The 26018-nt window shown below is 50.7% G+C and overlaps 1 protein-coding gene across 1 annotated transcript; it reads right to left on the bottom strand.

The window, feature by feature from the left end:
• Nucleotides 1-970: 970 nt before the first annotated feature.
• LOC133355828 (ubiquitin-conjugating enzyme E2Q-like protein 1) lies at nt 971-3869 on the bottom strand. The gene is made up of 2 exons (XM_061573227.1): nt 3026-3869; nt 971-1272 (listed from the first exon to the last, which is right to left on the bottom strand). The coding sequence occupies exons 1-2, from the start codon at nt 3806-3808 to the stop codon at nt 1153-1155; spliced, it is 903 nt and encodes a 300-aa protein (XP_061429211.1). The 5' UTR covers nt 3809-3869; the 3' UTR covers nt 971-1152.
• Between the last annotated feature and the right edge of the window lie 22149 nt (nt 3870-26018).

Below are 26018 nucleotides of genomic sequence, written 5' to 3'. Positions count from 1 at the left end.
TGATAATGTATGCACTGTCCTTGAAGTTGATTGGTCCACACCCAAGACAGCTTTCCTTAGAGCCTAGTCTCACATGGGTTGGACCAGATGACGCCAAAAGGCAATCTTCAGAATACTGCCTCGCAGGGATAGCGTACACTCCTCCACAAGAGATCAAACTCACTCGGCAAGGGGACAGCGCCAACATCATGTGAAGTAACCATCGTCGTCGTCATCATCAACAAGCCAGGAGCTATCCACTGCTGGATGAAGGCCTCCGCCAGTCACCGTCGCCTCGCGGTCCATTTGCCGACCGAACATCCGTGGGTCTCTGCCTCCTGCGCTTGGAGCCGAACTCATTTGCCTCATCTCCGCAGAGGTCGTCCTCTTGGGCACGTCGTGAAATAACAATGCAGCAGTAGTAGTCACAATAACAACAACAACAACGTTAAAAACGATACCTCGAAAAGCGCTCGTAAATTACATCCGACATTCAAATCCAGAGACCGATTATGGTTTGGGAGGGCTGGTTGATGGGGGGTCAACACTCACCGACTGATTACACTGTTCAACACACTTTTTCTGGCATAAGGTATTCCAACGGTTTTAAGGTAATTTTGGGGTGCTGATTCCAAATCTGGCATCGGTTTTTGTCTATCACGTCAGGTTTTTGAGATATCAAATATTGCATTTTCAATAAGAACTGCGGAAGAAAAATATTAAATAATGTGGATATCTACATAAAATTATATTATAAACACACTATCCTAAAAATACACCACCATATTTTAACACTAAAGCAGTCACTGACTCGCAACAACAGAGTTAATTTCGGGTAAAATCAATGAAAATGGGGTATGCCGATAGCATAAAAATGAGATGTGATAGAGCAATCTGAGATCAGATTTAGAATTAGCACCCTGGAATTAGTCAAAAACAGCTGCAAAAGTCTAGGCAAGAAAAAAATGTTTTTTTTTTGTGTTGACCAGTGTAATTCTATTCACTCACGGTCCCAACAACACTCACCACGCCGAAGGGTGTCGCGGCGGCGGCTTCGTTAATGACCGATAGCAAGTGAGGGTGGGTGGGTTGGTGGTGGTGGTGTGGTGGGGAGCCAGAGCCAACTCAACGATGGACACCACGAGAGGCGAGGTCAAGAGGTCAAGGCGACTTCTATCCGTCGGAGGACGGCGGAGTGACCCATCCGTATTTCTCGTGGGTCTTCACGAGGCTACGGAACGTCGCATGCGCCTCCTTTCTCGTGAACGCCTTCTTCTTGCGGCTGATTCGCCCCTGGGAGGCGGGGGGGAGGAGGGGGTGGAGGGTGGCGAGACAAAGAAGAAAAATCACGCACACGCATGGCACATCTACACTATTAAAGTCAACATTTTTTATTTTACGAGCTAAGGCCCACTGAACTATATCAGCGACCTGGCCACAGATGATAGCCCAACCACGTGACTTGTCATCACGTGGAAATTTAGCAGCCAAATCACTCGAAACGCGTTGACGTGGATTCTAGATGTGTTGGGAAAACCCGGAGGACCTGGAGAAAAAGACCACACGACCACTGGGTAAGAGACACGCAATAAATAAACTTCTGCAAGACTCTACATATCTTCACACTTACCTTCCCGTAGAATCTAAAGGAGATATTTTGTGTTATTTTTTTTTAAAGCACACGTGTAGTAGCTACACGTGTAGTAGCTACTACACATGCAGCTACTGCATGTGTAGCTACATATGTAGTAGCTACTACATGTGTAGTTCCTACATGTGTAGCTACATATGTGCAGTTCCTACACTTATAGCTACTACACGTGTAGTAGCTGCATGTGTTGTAGCTACTACATGTGTAGTAGCTACTAAATATGTAGTAGCTACTACACGTGCAGCTACTTTGCCTAATATGATAATCCGCACTGGCAGGAATCGAACTCGGGTCGCAGTGCGCTAACCACCGCGCCACCGCCCCTCATGAAATCCCACCACCAAACCTTGACACTTGCAACCTTTTAGTTTATTGTTTGGTCGTTTCATCATTCTAAATGTGCAATCTGTGTCATGAATCGCGGTGTCCGTTTGGACCGTGGCAGAGCAGTGCTACCCTCCCCGTGTTAGCGAACGGTCTGCAGAAGAGGATAACACAGAACTACATCTGTGATGCCTGCAAGTGTCACCTCTCATCCACCACCACCACCAAGATCTCCTGCATTGCCTGTCACAGATTATTGGGGCAAGTGCTGCTAGCGAGCACCTATGGATGCCGGCACGGGCACACGAGGGGGTGGGTGGCCAGCAGCCACGCCCGGCCGCCTTTGTCTCCCCAGTCGTGATGTCTACACACCGCACCAGGTACTCAATTAAGGCTGAGTCGACCTAGGAGAGGCCCGGGACCGGTTCAGATAATCGTCACTGGTGGTGTTGGTGGCCGTGAGCAGCACAGAGTGCTCACCGCTACACTGCCACTCCTAGGTCGACTCAGCCTTAATTGAGTACCTGGTGCGGTGTGTAGACATCACCACTGACACTCACCCACAGCGCACCACCAACAACTGCCATTCGCCACTAAGTGGCGCTTGTGCCAGGCTAGGTGCACGTTGAGGCCACGTGAAGTGTCGAACGCCCGTCGGCAGGAGGTCACGGGGCAGACCCAGCAGGTGCCACGGGTCGACTGACTGAGATGACTGAGATGACCGGCCGATGCATTGCACCACCTCCACGCGAACCACCACCACCACAACCACCACGATCACCACCCACCACCACCACCACCTCCCACCACCACCACGACCACCACCCACCACAACCACCACCTCCCACCACCACCTCCCACCTCCACAACTTCCCACCTCCACCACCACCATCACTACCCACCACCTCCATCCGAACCATCTCCACCCGAACCATCACCACCCACCACCACCACCACCCACCACCACCTACATCACCACCACGCACCACCTACATTACCACCCACCCTACCCCCCTCACCCACCCAACCACCCCCCCTCACCCACCCCCCTCACCCACCCCCCCCCCTCACCTGCCCCTTCACGAGGCTGGCGGCGAACTGCCTTACGAGCGCCTCCACGGTGTAGGCGCTGGACCAGCCCTTGGGCGTGAGCAGCTCCATGCAGATGGCGCCGCCGTCGAGCACGAAGCCGTTGTCGATGCGCGGGCTGAGCACGCGCATGAAGGGCGGCGAGAAGGGGAAGCTCTCGGGGAAGGTCAGGTTGAGGAGGACGCCGTCGGCGCCCGCCTCGCGCAAGTCCTGCCACAGGGCCGACTCGAGGTCGATCTGCCGCAGGGTGACGTTCCACTCGAAGAGGCTCTCGCCCACGAGCTCCACGCTGAGCACCTCGTGGCCGAGGCGGCTCAGCTCGGACAGCTCCTTCATGAGGCGGCGGGCGCGCACCTGGCGGCAGTGGCTGGAGCTCGCGGCTGATGATGCTGATGCTGCCGCGCGCGGATGCTGCTGCTGATGATGGTGCTGCTGATGGTGCTGATGATGATGCTGCTGCTGCTGATGATGCTGCTGATGATGATGATTTTGCTGCTGCTGCTGTTGCTGTTTCTTGGTGTCCGAGGCGCTGTCCTTGGTACCGGAATCGTTGAGAACGCCCGCGAGATGCTGCTGCTGTTGATGCTGCTGATGATGCTGTTGCTGCTGCTGATGCCGCTGTGCTCCGCCGGTGCTGCTGCTGCTGATGCTGTTCGCCCTCAACACGTCCACGCTGACCATGCCCTTCCTGGACACCTTCGGGCTGCGCGTCACGACGGGCGGACGCAGGCGGCTGAAGCCGATTTTGCGCAGGAGGGTGGCCATTTTCGTTTAACGCAAACACGTCTGTGTGTGTGTGTATGTGTGTGTGCCGGATTTTAATTGTTTAAACGGGAAAACAATTAGATACCAGTTTCTGCTGTACGCCGCGTACGTGTGTGTGCGTGTGTGTGTACGTGCGTACGTATGTGTGCGCAGTGTGTGTACGTGCGTACGTGCGTGTGTGTGTACGTGTGTGCGTGTGTACGTGTGTGTGTGTACGTGTGTGTGTACGTGCGTGTGTGTGTGTGTACGTGTGTGTGTGTGTACGTGTGTACGTGTGTGTGTGCGTGTGTGTGTGTACGTGTGTACGTGTGTGTGTGTGTACGTGTGTACGTGTGTGTGTGCGTGTGTGTGTGTACGTGTGTACGTGTGTGTGGTGCGTGTGTGTGTGTGTGTACGTGTGTGTGTGTGTACGTGTGTACGTGTGTGTGTGCGTGTGTGTGTGTACGTGTGTACGTGTGTGTGTGGCTTCCGTGTCCTTGCGGTGTCCAGCGCGCGCCGTGTGAATTAGATTTGGGGGTCGCGCATCTTGAATAATGGAGCGGGCGGGCGCCACTGAATGTTGCAGCGATGGCGACCCCACGCGGAGCTCGGCGACACACACAGACCCCTCCCTCCTCCTCCTCCTACCCACCCACCACCACATGTCACTCCCACCCACCATCGCCTCCCACCCTCCCTCCTCCTACCCACCCACCCACCACACATGTCACTCCCACCCACCATCTCCTCCCACCCTCCCTCCTCCTCCTCCTACCCACCCACCACCACACATCTCACTCCTCCTCCCACCCACAATCTCATCCTCCCCCCACCCACCCACCACGGCATACATCTCACTTCCACCCACCATCTCCTTCCCCCCTCCACCCACCCACCATGGCATAGAGCTTACGCCCACCCACCATATCCCCCCACCCACCCACCTACCACAGCATGCATCTCACTCCCATCCGCCATCTCCTCCCTCCCACCCACCCACCACGGCATACATCTCACTCCCACCCACCATCTCCTCCCACCCACCTCACACACCATCACACTCACACCCATCACTCCCCTCCAACCTCACCCCCATCACACCCATCACTCCCCTCCAACATCGCCGCCCACGTCACACCGTCACACTCCCCCGCCCGTGACTCGCTGGCCCCAATCCACCACAACCACTCATCACTGCACCCCCCGTGTCTCTCCCAGGTAACAAACCTCGCAGGCGGGCGGCGCTGCAAACCTACTTGCTGTACTGGCACAGCCCCTGCCGCCTTCCGCGCGAACCCCAGCGGGTCGGGTGCCTTCCTCTGGCACACGCTGTGACAACTCCCATCTCAGCGTGACCCACCAACCCCGCCCTCAAAGCTGCCGAGCGAGGTGACCCTGCACCATTTAAAATTGATCGCGGCTGTAATTCCATCCGTGGTGTCTGCCCGACTCCCTTGGGCTCTTGAAGGCTGCCTCCGCCCCACTCCTGCTCGTCTGGGCGCGCCGCGGTGGCTAGGAGATGTTAACTACCTCGCCTGGTACGCAGGAGGTCGTGGGTGCCGATCCCGACCCTGACGCCTGCTGCTGTATATTTGGAGTTTGCGTGTCTCTCTCTCATCATCACGGTGGCTAGGATATGTTAACTACCTCGCCTGGTACGCAGGAGGTCGTGGGTTCGATCCCGACCCTGACGCTTGCCAGAGGTCGCGATCGGGTACCCAATACCCGTACCCTACCCGATATCCGGCTACCCGTACCCGGCCAGGTACCCCGTTTGCGACCCTGGTGCGGCCGGGTACGGAATCAAACCCCGTTTGCGACCTCTGACGCTTGCTGCTGTGTATTTGGAGTTTGCGTGTCCTCTCTCTCATCATCATCACGGTGGTGAGATGTTAACTACCTCGCCTGGTACGCAGGAGGTCGTGGGTGCGATCCCGACCCTGACGCCTGCTACTGTATATTTGGAGTTTGCGTGTCTCTCTCTCATCATCATCACGGTGGCTAGGAGATGTTAACTCCCTCGCCTGGTATACAGGAGGTCGTGGGTTTGATCCTGTCTCTGACGCCTGCTGCTGTATATTTGAAGTTTGCATGTCTCTCATCATCATGATCACGGTGGCTAGGAGATGTTACTACCTCGCCTGGTATACAGGAGGTCGTGGGTTCAATCCCGACCCTGACGCCTGTTGTATATTTTAAGTTTGTCATGTGTCTCTCTCTCTCTCCCCACTCCTTCGTGGTCGCGTTGTTTTGATCCGGGTCCTCCGTGTGTGTCCCTCCACATTTATATTCGAAGTGCGTTTGAAGTGTTTGGCTGCTGTAAATGTCCGCACGGTGATAACTCCACTTCGCTCAGCTGTCGTTTGTGGGCAGTCGCTTCTGCAAAAGAGCTACACAGATCAGGGGCATTTACACCATTGGAACCTCATTTGCCAGTAAGAAATCTGATAATAGTTTTTTTACCCTTTTATCTGGCAACAAAACTGACACCTTTTTTTACAAGGAGTCATGTTGCATAGACCACAATACCTGCAGCCATAATGCAAACAAAAAACACAGCTCTGATAATATATGCACTGCCCTTGAAGTTGATTGGTCTTTAGAGCCTGGTTTAACACCAAAAGGCGTCCTCTGGTCTAACACCGTTTGAGACGAGGCTCTAAAGAAAGCTGTCTCTGGTGTGGACCAATCAGTTTCAAACACAATGCCATCATAGTCTACCAGAGCATGTGTTTGTGTATGCATGTTCACCACAATTATATGGGGTTAATGCAGGCAGGATTACTTGAAAATAAGTAATATTTAAAAATATATTTTTTAAACACGCTTTAATGAAATGTACCGTAACTATTTCGATTTAAAGCTTTCGTGACTGCAGGAATTCATCTTCTTGGTTCTTTCGGTAAGGCACGTAGAAGGGAAGTAATAAATAATAAAATAAAAATAATAAATAATTCTCACGACGTTTCGGCCACAACGCAAGCAGCCGTCCTCAGGTGACGCTGTCTCCCCGACGGACCTGGTCTTCACCTGAGGACGGCTGCTTGCGTTGTGGCCGAAACGTCGTGAGAATTATTTTATTATGTTCTATTTTTATTATTTTATTACTTCCCTTCTACGTGACTTTACCGAAAGAACCAAGAAGATGTACCGTAACTAGTAATGGCAGAACTGCACGACTCCAGGACGTGGCCCCGAGGCTTGCCACAACGTAAGGGGCAATGGCCAATTACATCCAACGTCAGTTGAGCTTGGACAATTAGACCCAAGCCGAAACATCTTCTAACCTATAAACGTCACTTTTTGTCTGTCCGTCTGTCCGTCTGTCCCTCTGCGTACGCTCGCTTTGGACGGATTTGGCGCTCAGGCCGTGGGGTTTAGGAAGAACTAATTTTGCAGGTGGGCACGCCCCCGGCCCCGCGGTGACCGTAGGCATTTCAGATTTTTCGTCCGTCGCCTTTACATCGGTCCGATTATCGATTTCGTCTGATTTATCTTTATTTATTTACTCTTTATTTATTTATTTACTATTACTCTTGCCGACCGGCGCTGACCACGGCGGTTGCCCCTGGCAACGGGTAGCGACGCTTTCGCTGCGGGGTGGACGCCATTTTTAATTCCCGTTAAAAATATGCGCACGCATTAACACGCGACGCTGAGGTAAATACATCAAAGTTTCACTTCCCCCCCACTGTGTGCACTTACTATTATAGGGTCGGTAGATAATATAATTATAGCGCTTATACAGTATTTTTGTAGCGCGGGGGGGGGGGGGGGGTGGTAGCGGCCCAGCCCCTAGCCTCAGCCGGGTGGCCCATCTAGGCGAGGCCGGAGGCTCTGCACGGCACTAGGCCTCCACACCCCACACGTGTCAGGAGAATACTTTTTGTGCTATAAACTCGATATACCCAGCGTTGCCCGGGGGGGAAATACATTTAAAATCTTCTGAAAACTTTAAAATATTACATACGAATGAAAATACACTGTGTAATAACATATAAAAAGATTGTTTAATTTTTTTTTTAATGACGCAATATAGTATTGTCATCAGTATGACATAAGTATACCAAGTTTGCAGTCGATACCACATTGGGAAGTGGGTTAAAATTGAGTTACAAGATTTGAGGATACGACAACAACAGACAGAGCGAGTGAAATAAAAGCGTGTAAAATAAAAAATAAAGGATTCTGTTTGATGTTTTAACATCTTAACACAACCTCTTTTATCGCCAGAAAGGTTAACACCTATTCTTATATGTCGATACTGGCAAGGGAGGTTCCCATAAAAACAAAGTAAGCAACTTTAAATAGCGATGAGTTTTTCAAGGGACCTCCTTGCCAGTACCAAAATATACTAATAGGGGTTTTCCCCTTTTTTCTGGCAACAAAACTGACACCTTTTGCAAGGAATCATGTTTACATTAACCACAATACTTGCAGTCAAATGCAAACAAAAAAACTGACACCTTTTGCAAGGAATCATGCTTACATTAACCACAATACTTGCAGTCAAATGCAAACAAAAACAATACTCTGATAATTTATGCATTGTCTTTGAAACTGATTGGTACTGGCAAAGGAGATCCCATGATGTAGCTGCTCACCCCGAGCTCTCATTACTCTGGTAGTGCGTTGTCTTTGAACTGTGCGCCTTTTGGCGTCATCTGGTCGAACACCAATATGAGACAAGGCTCTAAAGAAAGCTGTCTCTGGTGTGGACCAATCCGTTTCAAAGACAATGCATAAATTATCAGAGTATTGTTTTTGTTTGCATTTGACTGCAAGTATTGTGGTTAATGTAAGCATGATTCCTTGCAAAGGTGTCAGTTTTGTAGCCAGAAAAAAGGGGAAAAACCCTTGATGAGTTTTTTGTTAAAATCCAGCGCCCCCTTCCACCCCATCGTAGACTACCAGAGCATGTGTGTTTGTGTGTTTGCATGTTCATGTCTACTTCAGCAGTTTTGTCTTGCTGTGGTTGTCCCACCTGATGACGATTGCTTTGTGATGCGATCGAAACGTCACGATCTATTGTTTTTCTATCTGCGTGACTTTACCGAAAGAAGAGTAATATTGGTACTTTTAGTTTTTTCGGTAAAGTCACGTAGGTAAAAATTTTTAATTAAAATTAAATATAAAAAATCACGACGTTTCGGACTTTACCGAAAAAACCAAGAGTATGAATCCTTGCAGTCACGAAAGCTTCAAATCTAGAAGTAATATTGGTCTGGAAAGGCAATCGGCCAATGGATTTTCAAACGATTTGTTCTCGTATGCGGAGACGCAGATGTAAATGCCCACTAATGTTGCCTTTAAAGAAAAACGGTGGCGTTTTTCCGTTTATATATAAAAACATGCAAATTTAACACGTAGGCTTTCGCGACCTTTATATAAGAACTGCTGCTCTATATAAGAACGGGAGACAGAGCAGAGTCTCACCATTCTGGCGAATTGCCCGATGATGCTGGATGCAATTACCAGCGAAATGTCGTACTCAAATTGTAAATGTTGTGGTTTCACGCTTCAACACACCGGTGGGCTAAAGCAGTGAACTATTTGTCCTTTGTCAACGTGACACTTTTTTACTGATTGGCCGTGTCGGGTGGTGGAGGGTTACGACACATTTATAAATAACGCGATCTAAACCCAAAAACGTTGATTATGAAAAACATGCAGATTCCGTCGTAGTCCGTTCTAAACAAATTCATCCAAGTGCTGGGACATCGTGGAAGAAAGATCAACGTCCATGCTTCTCAATACGAGCCCATTGGTTCTTACCTGGTGAGATAAATAAATAAAAATACGAATTTAGCTTTCAGTTGTAATGCATTTCTTGTTAGGGGCCGTCCATAAATGACGTCACGCACCTAGTGGGGGGGGGGGTCAGACATTTGTGACGATGTGTGACGAGGGGGGGGGGTTGAGAAACGTGACGTCACATCAAAATGCGCAACTTTAAATAAATATAGACAACACGTTCTACTTAATTAAATAGACTTTTATAAATGTTTTCTCCTACAACATCAGAGTGCAGCGCCACATTAAATACGCACTACAATGACAATAGTTTAAAGCGATTTGAAGCATGTTTATTTTTTGGGGGGGCAGAGCTTTGTGACGTCATATTTTAGCAGGGGGGTCCTGACTTTTTGTGACGCCGTGTGACGAGGGGGGGGGGCGGTCAAAAATCGTCTAAAATCGCGTGACGTCATTTAGGGACGGCCCCCGACCCGGTGGCAGGACCATTACCCCCTGCCCCCCCCCCCCCGTGTGTTTGGGCTCAGCCCCCCCCCCCATCCTTCTCTATCCCTCCCCCCTCGGCTTTCCATAACCGGTTTGGTTTCATGTTGAAGGTGCGTGCGTGTGCCCATAGACATCGACACTGGGGAGACAAAGGCGGTCGGGCGTGGTGCTGGCCACCCACCCAGCCTCTCGTGTGCCACAGTGCCGGCCTTCACAGGTGCTGCTCGCTAGCAGCACTTGCCCCAGCTGTCTGTTGCAGGCTACACGGGGGATCTTTGTCTTTGTGCAGGTGCGTTGTCGCAACGATGCACATTGGGCCCGCGCGTTGCCGCAATTTATAATTTTAAAACATTTTATTTTGCGGCGGTGGGGATAGGGGGGAGCCCCCCTATCTGAACCCCCCCCCCGTCCTGCCTCCTGCCCCCCCCGAGGTGACAATGTCGCGGGGGAGCCCCCCGTGACACCGGCTCACGGCTCCCTGGCACCGCCAACAGGGGGCAGCGTCACGCCACGCAGCGACTCGAGCTCGCTCGAGAGCAGTGGGGGGTAGGTGGGTGGGGGGGTAGGTGGGTGGGTGGGGTAGGTGGGTGGGTGGGGTAGTGGGTGGGGTGTTGGGGTAGGTAGGTGGGGGGGGTAGGTGGGTGGGGTGGGGTAGGTGGGTGGGGGGGGGGGTAGGTGGGAGGGGGGGTGGGGGTAGGTATGGGGGGGGAGTAGGTGGGGGGGGTGTTGGGGTAGGTAGGTGGGGGGGTAGGTAGGTGGGTGGGGTGGGGGTAGGTGGGGGGGTAGGTGGGTGGGGGGGTTGGTAAGGGGGTAGGTGGGGGGTAGGTGGGTGGGGGGATAGGTGGGTGGGTGGGATGGGGGTAGGTGGGTGGGGTGGTAGGTGGGTGGGGGCAGTAGGTGGGGGTAGGTGGGTGGGTGGTAGGTGGGTGGGGGCGGTAGGTGGGTGGGGGTAGGTGGGTGGGGGTAGGTGGGTGGGGGGGGTAGGTGGGTGGGGGGTTAACGACACATTTATAGTTACTCGATCAAACCCAAAACAACCCTCTATAATGTGTGTGCAGTACGAGTGACGAGATGGTGCGAGGTGACGTCACGTGGTGAATTCGCGTGATTTTATTTTCCGCACTATCCGAATTGGCCCCCATTTGAGGCCTGGCTTCAAAAATAACAAAAGAGGGCCAGGTGAGGATTGCATCTTTGGGGCTGCCGACTATGTGGGGACTCAATGTCGACCGAGAGCGTGAGTAAGCGTTGACGCGTGCACATTAGAGCTAATAAAATATTACGTATTTTTTTTTATATGTAATATAAATACATGCAATATATGTAATACGTTTTTTTCATATCTTTTTGTTAACTATTTTTTAAATATATATTTGTTGTATATCTACACGACACACAAACACACAAAAGCTGCTCTAAAGAAATCCGCTTGTCAACCTGGATGACGATTTCAAAGCGCGCGGTTCTCAGCGACTTCCTCATATTGGAAGGCAGAGCGTTCCAGACGGCCGCAGAAGGGATGGTGGCAGATGCTCGATTCACCGTGTTCATCACGCAGACAGTCTCGCCATGCTGGATGGAGTCTTCCAGCGGAGCGCCGTCACCATCTCTCGCAGTCTCACGAAGACGATGATGATGACGATGATGATGACGACGATGATGATGATGACGACGATGATGATGATGATGACGACGACAACGACGATGATGATGATGACGACGATGATGACGATGATGATGATGATGACGACGACGATGATGACGACGACGATGATGACGATGATGATGACGACGATGACGATGATGATGATGACGATGATGATAATGACGATGATGACGACGATGATGATGACGTTGATGACGATGATGATGATGACGACGATGATGACGATGATGATGATGACGATGATGACGTTGATGACGATGATGACGATGATGATGATGATGATGACGATGATGATGATGATGACGATGATGATGATGACGATGATGATGATGACGATGATGATGATGACGATGATGATGACGATGATGACGATGATGATGATGATGACGATGATGACGATGACGACGATGATGACGATGATGATGATGACGATGACGACGACGACGATGATGACGATGATGATGACGACGACGATGATGACCATGATGATGATGATGATGACGACGATGATGATGATGATGATGACGATGACGACAATGATGACGATGATGATGACCATGTCACCATCCGTCTGCTTCAGTCGTCATCGCCGCATCTCGCTGGGTCGGGCGCGTGGCTCAGCGGGCAAGCGTGAGCGGCACGCGATCGGAAGGTACATTTTGTTGTGGTTGTTGTTGTTTGTGTCGTGACTGCGATTCTTCAATGTTAGAGGTTGTCCGTGTCCATGTCAAGTTAGCAACACTCGGTCCGTGCCGCACTCCGGTTCGCCTGGGTGACAAGTGGGCGAAAGTTTTGCCCCAACCCTGGCCGCCTGGATCAGTGGGATCATGAACATGGCAAATTTCTATTTAAAGCTTCGTGACTGCAGGGATTCGTCTTCTTGGTTCTTTCGGTAAAGTCACGTAGAATGGAAATAATGAATATTTTTTTTAAATTATGTTTTCTTTGTATTCTTTTATTATTTCCATTCTACGTGACTTTACCGAAAGAACCAAGAAGATGAACATGGCAAAGTCGCGAAAAGTTAAAATCCTGGTTTGGGGTCGACTCAGCCCATCATCTCTCCCTCCCGGGGGGGGGGGGGTCGATAAAATCCTATACCACTTTGTGGAGGAAGTGAACAGCGGCTGTCCTATGGATGGACTCGCATCCGGCCATAGGAATGTGGAATGTCCACCATTGACCCCGAGGAGGCTGTGACGAGGAATTCGAGCTATGTTTGAGTAGAAAACAACTTTTCACCATTTTTTGCGTTCATATTCTTGGTTCTTTCAGGAAAAATCACGTAGAAGGGAAATAATAAAATAATAAACTAATAAAACAATAAAATTCTCACAACGTTTCGATTGCAACACCTGATGATGATGATTGCTTGTGTTGTAATCGAAACGTCGTGAGAATTTTATTGTTTTATCATTTTATTATTTCCCTTCTACGTGGCTTTACCGAAAGAACCAAGACTATGAATCCCTGCAGTCGCGAAAGCTTTAAATCGAAACTTGTTTGGCTGTTCAGTCTCCGCTGGTGGATGCCCTCCGAGTTTGACTTTTCGAATTAAAACTTGAGGCCAATGGAATCATTATTTTTGCTGCTCTTGCTGCTGTTATTGTTGTGGGTTTAGTCCGTTAATTATTTAATTATTATTTGTTCCTTCCAAACTTTTCATGCCGAGCCCCATTGGGGCATTTCGCATCGACATCCGTTGAGTGGAGGGTCCTCGAGTTTCGTTTGGGTGAACATCTTCTGTTACTCTGCGCTAACAACAGAGCACAAAAGCCCCACGTAAAGACAAAGATCCCTCCCCACCCCCGTGTAGCCTTAACAGACTGTCGGTGCAAGTGCTGTTAGCGAGTAACACCTACGAAGGCCGGCACGGCACACGAGGGGTTGGCCGGCCAACACCACGCCCGGCCGCCTTTGTCTCTACTAGTGGAGATGTTTAACGCATCCGCACCAGGTACTCATGTTGAGGCTGAGTCGATCTAGGGCAAGCCCAGGACCGGTTCAGTTAATCGTCACCGGTGTTTGGCCGTGAGCGGGAGTCGAACTCGGGTTGCCGGGTTTTGTACACACTCAAACAACAACAACCGCCATTCGCCACTAAGTGGCGGTGACGTCACCACGACGCTTGTGCCAGGCCAAGTGCACCTTGAGGCTACCACGTGAAGTGTCGAACGCCCGCTGGCAGGAGGTCACGGGGCAGACCCAGCAGGTGCCACGGGTCGACTGACCGAGATGACCGAGATGACTGGCTGATGCACCACCTGTGCCCCCTACTGTGCCAACTTGCTGTGGTTTAGCCACCCGGCGCTCCGCTCGTTGTTGTGAGCGTCGCTCCTCCGCCCTCCGTTGTTGTTGGAGGGCGACTGCCTCCAACTGCCACTCACACACACACTCACACACACACTCACACACACACTCAACACACACACTCACACAATCACACACACACACGCGTACAGGGCCCCCACACCTGACAATGGGAGGGCTTGGTGGTATAGAGGGGGGGGGGTGGAGGGAGCCCCCCCCCCCTCCTCCCCTCTCTTGGAGTCGAGCTTGAGGACCTCCTTGTGAGCCCAGTGAGGCCGCGGGGTTGTTTTTATCGAGGGTCCCCCCATTGTGTGTCTCTCCGTGGTGGGGGGCGGGGGGGGCGGGGGGGGGTGTTTTGTTTTTCTGTGTCGAGAGTCCGGACCGCGAGCGAGCAAATCGAGCGTGCAGGTTGGAGCGCCCGTCGCCCCCACGTGATGTGGTCAGGCAGTGGCGTTGTTGGCCGCCTGTATGTGTCACGTACGTAGGTGTGCGTGTAGTGGTGGTGGTCTAGGTAGTGTGAGTGTAGTGGTCTAGGCAGTGTGTGTGTATGGTGGTCTAGGCAGTGTGTGTGGTGGTCTAGGCAGTGTGTGTGGTGGTCTAGGCAGTGTGTGTGGTGGTCTAGGCATTGTGTGTAGTGGTGGTGGTCTAGGCAGTGTGTGTGTGGTGGTGGTCTAGGCAGTGTGTGTGTGTAGTGGTAGTCTAGGCAGTGTGTGTAGTAGTGGTCTAGGCAGTGTGTGTGTAGTGGTGGTGGTCTAGGCAGTGTGTGTGTAGTGGTGGTGTCTAGGCAGTGTGTGTGTGGTGGTGGTCTAGGCAGTGTGTGTATTTGGTGGTGGTCTAGGCAGTGTGTGTGTAGTGGTGGTGGTCTAGGCAGTGTGTGTTGTAGTGGTCTAGGCAGTGTGTGTGTGTGGTGGTGGTCTAGGCAGTGTGTGTGTGTAGTGGTCTAGGCAGTGTGTGTGTGGTAGTGGTCTAGGCAGTGTGTGTGTAGTGGTGGTGGTCTAGGCAGTGTGTGTGGTAGTGGTCTAGGCAGTGTGTGTGTAGTGGTGGTGGTCTAGGCAGTGTGTGTGTAGTGGTGGTGGTCTAGGCAGTGTGTGTGTGGTAGTGGTCTAGGCAGTGTGTGTGGTGGTGGTCTAGGCAGTGTGTGTGGTGTAGTGGTCTAGCAGTGTGTGTGTAGTGGTGGTGGTCTAGGCAAGTGTGTGTGTGGTAGTGGTCTAGGCAGTGTGTGTGTGTTGTAGTGGTCTAGGCAGTGTGTGTGGTAGTGGTCTAGGCAGTATGTGTGTAGTGGTGGTGGTCTAGGCAGTGTGTGTGGTGGTCTAGGTAGTGTGTGTGGTGGTGGTGGTCTAGGCAGTGTGTGTGGTGGTCTAGGCAGTGTGTGTGGTGGTCTAGGCAGTGTGTGTAGTGGTGGTGGTCTAGGCAGTGTGTGTGTGTAGTGGTGGTCTAGGTAGTGTGTGTGTGGTGGTAGTGGTCTAGGTAGTGTGTGTGTGTGGTAGTGGTCTAGGCAGTGTGTGTGTAGTGGTGGTGGTCTAGGCAGTGTGTGTGTAGTGGTGGTCTAGGTAGTGTGTGTAGTGGTCTAGGCAGTGTGTGTGTGTAGTGGTCTAGGCAGTGTGTGTGTGGTGGTGGTCTAGGCAGTGTGTGAGTAGTGGTGGTCTAGGCAGTGTGTGTGTAGTGGTGGTGGTCCAGGCAGTGTGTGTGTGTGGTGTTGGTCTAGTCAATGTGTGTGGTGGTGGTCTAGGCAGTGTGTGTGTGGTAGTGGTCTAGGCAGTGTGTGTGGTGGTGGTCTAGGCAGTGTGTGTGTGTGGTAGTGGTCTAGGCAGTGTGTGCAGTGGTTGTGGTCTAGGCAGTGTGTGTGGTGGAGGAGGCTCGTGAAGGACGCTACTGGGCAGTTGGAGGCAGTCGCCCTCCAACAACAACGGAGGGCGGAGGAGCGACGCTCACAACAACGAGCGGTGCGCCGGGTGATAAAGCACAGCAAGTTGGTACAGTAGGGGGCACAGGTGGTGCATCAGCCAGTCATCTCGATCATCTCAGTCGACCTGTGGCACCTGGGTCTGCCCCGTGACCTCCTGCCAGCGGGCGTTCGACATTTCACGTGGCCTCAAGGTGCACATAGCCTGGCACAAGCGTCGTGGTGACGTCATCGCCACTTAGTGGCGAATGGCGGTTGTTGTTGGTGATAGTGGTCGAGGCAGTGTGTGAATAATCCTTGCTGGGAAAGGTCCTGGCAAGGATTATTCAACATCGCCTAGCTAGGCACGCTGAGGAGTGGCTTGCGGAGCCCCAATGCGGTTTCAGGAAAGGGCGGTCCTGCACAGATGCCATATTTTCTGTCCGTCTGTTACAGCAGAGGCGTAAGGAATTCCAACAAGACCTACATCTCTGATTTATTGACCTGGTTAAGACCTATGATACCATCAGCAGGCCTGGGCTTTGGGTTGTTCTTCGTGCTTTCGGAGTCCCTGACCCTCTGCTCACGATCATTAAGGACCTTGATGATTGTGAGCGGGCCCGGGTAAAACTACGTGGCCGGGAGTCAGAGCCCTTCCCTGTTCACCTTGGGGTGCGACAGGGATGTCCTCTGGCTCCCACATTATTTAACATCTATTTCGACCACGTAGTTAGTGAAGCCTTCAATAACTGCACCGGAGGAATTTCCATCTGGTACAGATACAATGGGAGGCTGATCGATGCCTGGGTGCAGTCAAGGGATGACTCCCGATTGCTCAACCATGTTACGCATGCCGATTATCTGGTGATTGCTGCTCACTCAGAGGAGGAGTTGCAGGTGCTGCTGCTGAACTTGGAGCGTGCCACTAAGAGGTGGGGCCTTACCATCAGCCCCACCAAAACTAAGCACCTGCCTGGGTATTTTGTACCATCGGACACTCCACCCCCACAACTCCCAATTGGCGATCGACTCCGGTTTGACAGCAGAGGTCTCACTCCTAATCAGTCGAGCGGCATTATCTTTTCATCAGTTGCGTAACGCTGTGTGGAAGCTACCTGGTCTGTCACTTCGCACGAAGCTTCAGGTCTTCTCGGCCACAGTCATTCCCTCCCTTCTCTACGCTTGCGAAACGTGGACCCCCCTAATGGAACATATTCGCCAGTGAGAAACATTTAGGCTGGCCTGCCTACGATCCATCCTGGGTTAACCAGGATGGATTGTGTGAGGAGCTCACAAATCCTTGAAAGATCTGGACAAAGTCCCATCAGTGAGCTCCTCTGGTAGGCAAGGTTGCATTGGCTGGGCCATGTAGCCCGCATGCCCAATCACCGCATGCCTAAACAACTTTTGTTCGGCCGAATCGAGGGGGCTAAACGGGCGCGGCACGGGCTAGAGAAGAGATGGAGTGATGTGGTACAGGAGGATCTGGAGCTGAGTGGACTTGTCGATGACTGCTACCAGCGGTGTCAAGATCGGCCTCTGGAGGAGGCTCGTGAAGGACGCTACTGGGCAGTTGGAGGCAGTCGCCTTCCAACAACAACGGAGGGCGGAGGAGCGACGCTCACAACAACGAGCACAACAATTTGGCACAGTAGGGGGCACAGGTGGTGCATCTGGGTCTGCCCCTTCCTGCCAGCGGGCGTTCGACACTTCACGTGGCCTCAAGGTGCACATAGCCTGGCACAAGCATCGTGGTGACGTCACCACCACTTAGTCGTAAATGGCAGTTGTTGTTGTTGTGATGGTGGTAGTGGTCTAGACAGCATGTGTGTGTGGTGGTGATGGTGGCAGTATAGCGGTTAGCGTGCTGCGCTATGACCTGGCGACCCGAGTTCGATTCACGGTCAACGCCAGTGATGATTATTTTAACCCGCGTCATGTGCCTCCCCTAGGTCGACTCAGCCTCAAATTAGTACCTAGTGTAAACATCGCCACTTGGAAGACAAAGGCGGCCGGGCGTGGTGTTGCCCACCCACCCCCTCGTGTGCCGCGCCGGCCTTCATAGGTGCTACTCGCTAACAGCACTTGCCCCAACAGTCTGTTAAGGCTATACGGGGGAGCTTTGTCTTTGCGTGCATGTTGAACCACGTCATCGTCATCGCCACCGCCACCAGCACCGCGATCCATCCATGGGCAGACAGCCCCCGTAGGTGTCCACTGGAGATTCCATGGATGTAACACAGAGACCCATAGCCTCAAATAGATCAATATATGATCATTGGTTTTTAACCCTTTTATCTGGTAACAAAACTGACACCTTTTTTCCAAGGAGTCGTGTTTGCATAGACCACAATACCTGCGGTCGGAATGCAAACAAAAAACACACAACTCTGATAATGTATGCACTGTCCTTGAAGTTGATTGGTCCACACCCGAGACAGCTTTTCTTAGAGCCTAGTCTCTAACGGTGTTAGACCAGATGACGCCAAAAGGCGCACAGCCCATAGACAATGTCACTATCAGAGTAATGAGAGCTCGGGGTGAGCATCTACATCATGGCATCTCCAGAGTTTGTCTTTTGTTTGCATTCTGACCACAAGTATTGTGGTTAATACTGGTAGGAACCTCTTGGTTACACCAGCCCACAGGGGATCATTGTGTCCGTCCGTCGTGCAGGGAGGGGCTGGGTGAGGAGGGAAGGGCTGGGTGGGGAGGGGAGGGTGAGGAGGGGCTGGGTGGGGAGGGAAGGGCTGGGTGGGGAGGGGAGGGTGGGGAGGGGCTGGGTGGGGAGGGTGGGGAGGGGCTGGGTGGGGGGTGGGAGGGGTGGGGCTGGGTGGGGAGGGGCTGGTCACCCCGTGGTGCCCTTATAAAACTCAACGTTTAACCTACTCACGCCGGCTTGTGCCCGCCCTCACCGTCGGGCATATTTGCGGAATACACCACGCCGCCGTTGACCCTGGCCATTGACCGAGCAACCCAACGTTCCTACCAGCTCCTTCCGCAGGAATGTGTTGCAGACGTGATTCCTTGTAAAAAGGTTTTAGTTTGGTGTTCTAAAATCTTAACACAACGGTTTTGTTGCCAGAAAACACGGGGAAACCCTATTATCACATTTTGGTACTGGCAAAGGAGGTCCCATGATTGTGTTTATCCTTTTTATTTGTAGATTTGAAGTTTTCGTGACTGCAAGGATTCATACTCTTTGGTTCTTTCGGTAAAGTCACGTAGGTAAACATTTAAAAAAAAATTAAGATCACGACGTTTCGGGCGCAACGCAAGCATCCTTCTTCAGGTGGGACAACTTTTAGCTAAAGCACAACCGCGTGACTTTACCGAAAGAACCAAAGAGTATTTACTTCATTGGAACCTCATTTGCCAGTAAAAAATATGATAATTGTTTTTTTGCCCTTTTATCTGGCAACAAAACTGACACCTTTTTTACGAGGAGTCATGTTTGCATAGACCACAATACCTGCAGTCATAATGCAAACAAAAAACACAACTCTGATCATGTATGCACTGTCCTTGAAGTTGTGTAAATGCTTACCCCGAGCTCTAATACTCTGATGGTGCGTTGCCTTTGAGTTGTGCGCCTTTTGGCGTCATCTGGTCCAACACCATGTGAGACTAGGCTCTAAGGAAAGCTGTCTCGGGTGTGGACCAATCAACTTCAAGGACAGTGCATACATTATCAGAGCTATGTTTTGTTTGCATTATGACTGCCAGGTATTGTGGTCTATGCAAACATGACTCCTCGTAAAAAAGGTGTCAGTTTTGTTGCCAGATAAAAGGGTAAAAAAAACAATTATCGAGTATTTACTTTTTAAGCGATTGAGAGCCGAGCGGGCGGCGTTGGCGTTGGGGGTGTGAAAGTATAAAAAATAATAAGCGCTGCTTCGGTAGAAGAGCAGTTGACCAGGCCCGGTGGCTTTCATCGTCGAGTTGACGTCTCGTGGCTGATGACCACCAAGAGCGATCGGAGCAAATAGAGACGTGAACACGTGGACAGGGTGCGGGGAATCGTGGGGGGAGGGGGAGGGAAGACAAAGACGGCCAGGCAAGCGACATGAAGAGACGTCTCTGTTTAAATATTTCGCTAGCAGCTCACGGCTTAGCAAACACGCGCACGCAATCAAAGACACAGATCCCCCCCCGTGTGTGTGTACGTGTGTGTGTGTGAGTGTGTCCGCGTGAGTGTGTGCGCGTGTGTGTGTGTACGTGTGTGTGCGTGTGTGTGTGAGTGTGTGCACGTGTGTGTGTGAGTGTGTCCGCGTGAGTATGTGCGTGTGTGTATGTGAGTGTGTGCGTGTGTGTGTCTGTGAGTGTGTGAGTGTGTGCGAGTGTGTATGTGAGTGTGTGCGTGTGTGTATGTGAGTGTGTGCGTGTTGTGTATGTGAGTGTGTGCGTGTGTGTATGTGAGTGTGTGCGTGTGTGTGTCTGTGAGTGTGTGTGAGTGTGTGCGAGTGTGTGTGTGTATGCGTGTGTGCGCGCGTGTGCGCGTGTGTGTACGTGTGTGCGCGTGTGAGTGTGTGCGTGCGCGTGTGCGCGCGTGTCTGACCTCCCTTTCAGACTCTCCCCTCCTCCTGGTGATCTCCCCCCCTTCTCCACCATCCATTTACCCCTCCCCCCGCTCCCCCCCACGGCCACTCATTCACCCCCTCTCACCTGCCCGGTCGAGCAAACAACTCCGTGTTTAATTAGCAGCCGAGCGCTATCAACGGCAGCAGCGCCTCCCCCTCCCCACTCCTGATGCAGCTGCAGCCGCCGACGTCTCTTCCACCCACAGACACAACGATTGGGACCCCCCCCCCCCCCCCCGTGTATCAGCTACTTGCTGACATGGCCCCTCTTGCAAACGGCAGCGAGTTCGAATCCGACTGGACGCCCCGGCCAATGCTGCTGGCGACGCGGTGGCTATGAGATGTTAACTACCTCGCCTGGCCTACAGGAGGTCGTGGGTTCGATCCCGACCCTGACGCCTGCTGCTGTATATTTGGAGTTTGCATGTCTCTCTCTCTCTCTCATAATCATCATGATCACGGTGGCTAGGAGATGTAAACTACCTCGCCTGGTATACAGGAGGTCGTGAGTTTGATCCAGACCCTGACGTCTGCTGCTGTATATTTGGAGTTTGCGTGTCTCTCTCTCTCTCTCATCATCATCACGGTGGCTAGGATATGTAAACTACCTCGCCTGGTATACAGGAGGTCGTGGGTTCGATCCCGACCCTGACGCCTGCTGCTGTATATTTGGAGTTTGCGTGTCTCTCTCTCTCATCATCATCATCATCACGGTGGCTAGGAGATGTTAACTACATCGCTTGGTGTACAGGAGGTCGTGGGGTTCGATCCCGACCCTGACGCCTGCTGCTGCATTATATTTGGAGTTTGCATGTCTCTCTCTCATCATCATCACGGTGGCTAGGAGATGTTCACTACCTCGCCTGGTATACAGGAGGTCGTGGGTTCGATCCCGACCCTGACGCCTGCTGCTGTATATTTGAAGTTTGCGTGTCTCTCTCTCTCTTTCCGTGGTCGCGTGGATTTTTATCCGGGTCCTCTGTGGTTTCCCTCCACGTTTAGAATCAACCATGTGCGTTTATCGTATTTGTCAACTTAAAATTTCCACGCGATGAATCCACTTTAGTTGAGCTATCATTTGTGGCCAGATCGCTTCTTAAAATGCGCTATATAGCTGAATCGGTCTTACCTGGTAAAATAAAATAAAACATTTTATTTTAATGTTTATATTTTTAAAACATGGGAACCCTTCTTGGCCGGTATCAAGATGCATACATCAGTATCGAAGCGTGTTTGTTTGGATGTTTAACCACAATCACGATGTGTGGTTAGTGCACTCTTGATGATGCCTTGTGATAACAGGTGTGTCTATTTATTGTTTGAACATCTTAACATTTGATGATGTCTGCCGGCCGACAAAAATAACTTATTACCTCAGTGACCTTTACCTCGGGAAATGCACTCATCCTCATTCTGATGCTGTATTATCGCCAGAGAGGCTACGGGGCCGTCCATAAATGACGTCACGCACCTGGGGGGGGGGGTCAGACATTTGTGACGATGTGTGACGAGGGGGGGGGGGGTTGAGAAATGTGACATCACATCAAAATACGCAACTTTAAATAAATATAGACAACACGTTCTACTTAATTAAATAGACTTGTTAATAAATGTTTCTCCTACAACATCAGAGTGCAGCGCCACATTAAATACGCACTACAATGACAATAGTTTTAAAGCGATTTGAAGCATGTTTTATTTTGGGGGGGGGGGTGGCAGAGCTTTGTGACGTCATATTTGAAGGGGGGTCTGATTTTGTGTGACGAGGGGGGGGGGGAGGGGAGTCAAAAATCGTCCAAAATCGCGTGACGTCATTTATGGACGGCCCCTAAAGTCAATGCAGTTTATACTCATGTAATGACGACTTCGACGCACTTGCCTTGAGATGGTTTATTTTATTTAAGGGGCCACGTGCTCACACTCGGACAGGCGGAGAGCCCCACTGCGACAGCCCCGAGTCGCCCGCGTAATGTATGCACTGTCCTTGAAGTTGATTGGTCCACACCCGAGACAGCTTTCCTTAGAGCCTAGTCTCACATGGGTTGGACCAGATGACGCCAAAAGGCGCACAACTCAAAGACAATGCACCATCAGAGTATGAGAGCTCGGGGTAAGCATTTACACCATTGGAACCTCATTTGCCAGTAAAAAATATGATAATTGTTTTTTTACCCTTCCATCTGGCAACAAAACTGACACCTGGTCCAACACCATGTGAGACTAGGCTCTAATGAAAGCTGTCTCGGGTGTGGACCAATCAACTTCAAGGACAGTGCACACATTATCAGAGTTATGTTTTTTGTTTGCATTATGACTGCAGGTATTGCGGTCTATGCAAACAAGACTCCTTGTAAAAAAGGTGTCAGTTTTGTTGCCCGATGGAAGGGTAAAAAAACAATTATCTAACCCAACAATGTTAGAGGCAAGTGAAGGGGACCAGGGTGGGGGATTGACATTTGGGATCGAGGTGGGGGGAGGGAGGGAGGGGGTCGCAGGACCGGGGTCAAATACCCATCGTCAGCTGTGTTCGCCGTGGCCGCGAATTGAACCCAGTGCGCTAACCACCTGCGCCACCGCTCCCGGTATTAGTGCGGCACAAGGCGCCGAGTGAGCACAGATACACAGACAAAGATTCCCCGTGTAGCCGACATAGACTGTTGGGGCAAGTGGTATTAGTGAGAACAGGTACATATACAAATATCCACCGTATAGCCTGCATAGGCTGTTGGGGCAAGTGCTGTTTGCGAGCACAGATACACAGACAAAGATCCCCCGTATAGCCTACGTAGGCTGTTGGGGCAAGTGCTATTAGTGAGCACAGATACACAGACAAAGATCCCCCGTGTAGCCTACATGGGCTGTTGGGGCAAGTGGTATTAGTGAGAACAGGTACATATACAAAGATCCACCGCATAGCCTGCATAGGCTGTTGGGGCAAGTGCTGTTTGCGAGCACAGATACACGTACAAGATCCCCCGTGTAGCCTGCATGGGCTGTTGGGGCAAGTGCTGTTTGCGAGCATAGATACACAGAGAAAGATCCCCCGTATAACCTGCATAGGCTGTTGGGGCAAGTGGTATTAGTGAACACAGATGCACAGACAAAGATCCCCCGTATAGCCTGCATAGGCTGTTGGGGCAAGTGCTGTTTGCGAGCACAGATGCACAGACAAAGATCTCCCGTATAGCCTACATAGACTGTTGGGGCAAGTGGTATTAGTGAGCACAGACACACAGACAAAGATCCCCCGTATAGCCTGCATAGGCTGTTGGGGCAAGTGCTATTAGTGAGCACAGACACACAGACAGATGCTCAGACACACAGACATCCCTGGAACTTCATCCACATCTGGCACGCGGAGAAGGAACGGGGCGAACGAGCGAACGAATAAAAATCTCTGACAAAGGCAGCAGGAACGTGGAGACGGGGGCGGGCGGGGTGGTGGTGGTGATGGTGGTGAGTGCATCGGAAGGACTTGGAGGGATCAGAGGGCACGAGAAGGCGGCGGGGCTCGGGCGGACGTGTGGTCCACGTCTCAGCGTGCCGCGTGTCACTGGCAGACAGACATTGATGCATGGGGGTGAACCTCGTGACACCCCCCCCCCACCCCCCCATTATTAGACTCACCTCCACATTATCTCCCTCTACCCTGGATAATCACTGCAGTGTCCAGCCAACCCCTACACCCCCTACCCCCCCCCCCCCCATGCAGTTCCTTAATCCAATGTTTGAAGTGTTTCCTCCCACTGCGATTGCTTTGATTGATTGCTGCCCTAATTAGCAAGCCTCCCCCCCCCCGCGCCAAACCCACCGCCCCCCCACCCACCATCACCCCACCCTCGCCCTCATTGTCACCCCCCCCCACTCCACCCATCACGTCCACCCGCAGCATTGACTGCCTCATCCCGACCATTGGGTTGATGTCTGTGGCCAATTGCCGTGAAGAATTTGTTGTTGTTGCTGATGCTGCTGATGTTGTTGTTGTTGTCATGAATTGCTTTCAAATTATGAAAAAAGATTCGTTCGTTTCTCAGTCCGCTTGTGCTGGTGAAGGTCGCGGCAGCGTGTTGAGTAGTGGCGGTCCACACCTCCCTGGCGATAGACTCCAGAACCACGTCACTACTATACACTACTACACTATACACTACTATACACTATTATACATTACTATACACTATACTACACTATACACTACTATACACTATACTATTATACACTACTACACTATACACTACTACACTATACATTACTATACACTACTACACTATACACTACTATACACTATACTATTATACACTACTACACTATACACTACTACACTATACATTACTATACACTACTACACTATACACTACTATTCACTATACACTACTATACACTATACACTACTACACTATACACTACTATACACTATATACTACTATACACTACACACTACTATACACTATACATTACTATACACTATACACTACTATACACTACTACACTATACACAACTACACTATACACTACTATACACTATACACTACTGTACACTACTACACTATATACTACTACACTATACACTACTATACACTATACACGACTATACATTACTATACACTATACACTACTATACACTACACACTACACTCTACATTACACTACTATACACTATTATACACTACACTATACACTACTATACACTGCACTATTATACACTACTATACATTACGATACACTATACACTACTATACACTATACACTACTATACACTACTAAACACTACACTATATACTACACTACTATACACTACACTACTATACACCATACTACTATGCACTACACTATACACTACACTATACACTACACTACACTGCTATACACTACACTACTATACACTATAATACACTATACACTACTTCACTATACACTACAATACATTACTACACTATACACTACACTATACACTACACTACTATACAATACTACACTATACACTACACTACTATACACTGCACTTTACCGAAGGAACCAAAGAATAAATATACATCTGCTATATTTCGTGAAAGGAGAGATGATGTGGTGACGATTGTGTATTTGTCTGATTAGGGGCCGTCCATAAATGACATCACGCGATTTTGGACGATGTTTGACCCCCCCCCCCCTTCGTCACACGGCGTCACAAAAAGTCAGACCCCCCCCCCCCTCAAACATGACGTCACAAAGCTTTGCCCCCCCCCAAAATAAAACATGCTTCAAATCGCTTTAAACTATTGTCATTGTAGTGCGTATTTAATGTGGCGCTGCACTCTGATGTTGTAGAAGAAAACATTTATTAAAAAGTCTATTTAATTAAGTTGAACGTGTCGTCTTTATTTATTTAAAGTTGCGCATTTTGATGTGACGTCACATTTCTCACCCCCCCCCCCTCGTGACCACCCCCAGGTGCGTGACGTCATTTATGGACGGCCCCTTATGTATTATCACGCGTTCATTTACCTTCACTACGGCGACGTTTAACGATTTGTAATGATGACAATTATGATGTAATCATTGTTGTTACTGTTGTTG

This window comes from Lethenteron reissneri, chromosome 52 (genome assembly GCF_015708825.2).
Source record: "Lethenteron reissneri isolate LAM-NWPU_2019-01 chromosome 52, ASM1570882v1, whole genome shotgun sequence".
Lineage (NCBI taxonomy): Eukaryota > Metazoa > Chordata > Hyperoartia > Petromyzontiformes > Petromyzontidae > Lethenteron > Lethenteron reissneri.
This window is presented reverse-complemented; position numbering and strand designations above follow the sequence as displayed.

Coding starts and splice junctions, on each gene's coding strand:
- LOC133355828 (XM_061573227.1), bottom strand. CDS start 3,808: ATGGCCACCCTCCTGCGCAAAATCGGCTTCAGCCGCCTGCGTCCGCCC. Junction 1,273..3,025: donor CCAGCCTCGTGAAGGGGCAG/GTGAGGGGGGGG, acceptor CCCGCCTCCCAG/GGGCGAATCAGCCGCAAGAA.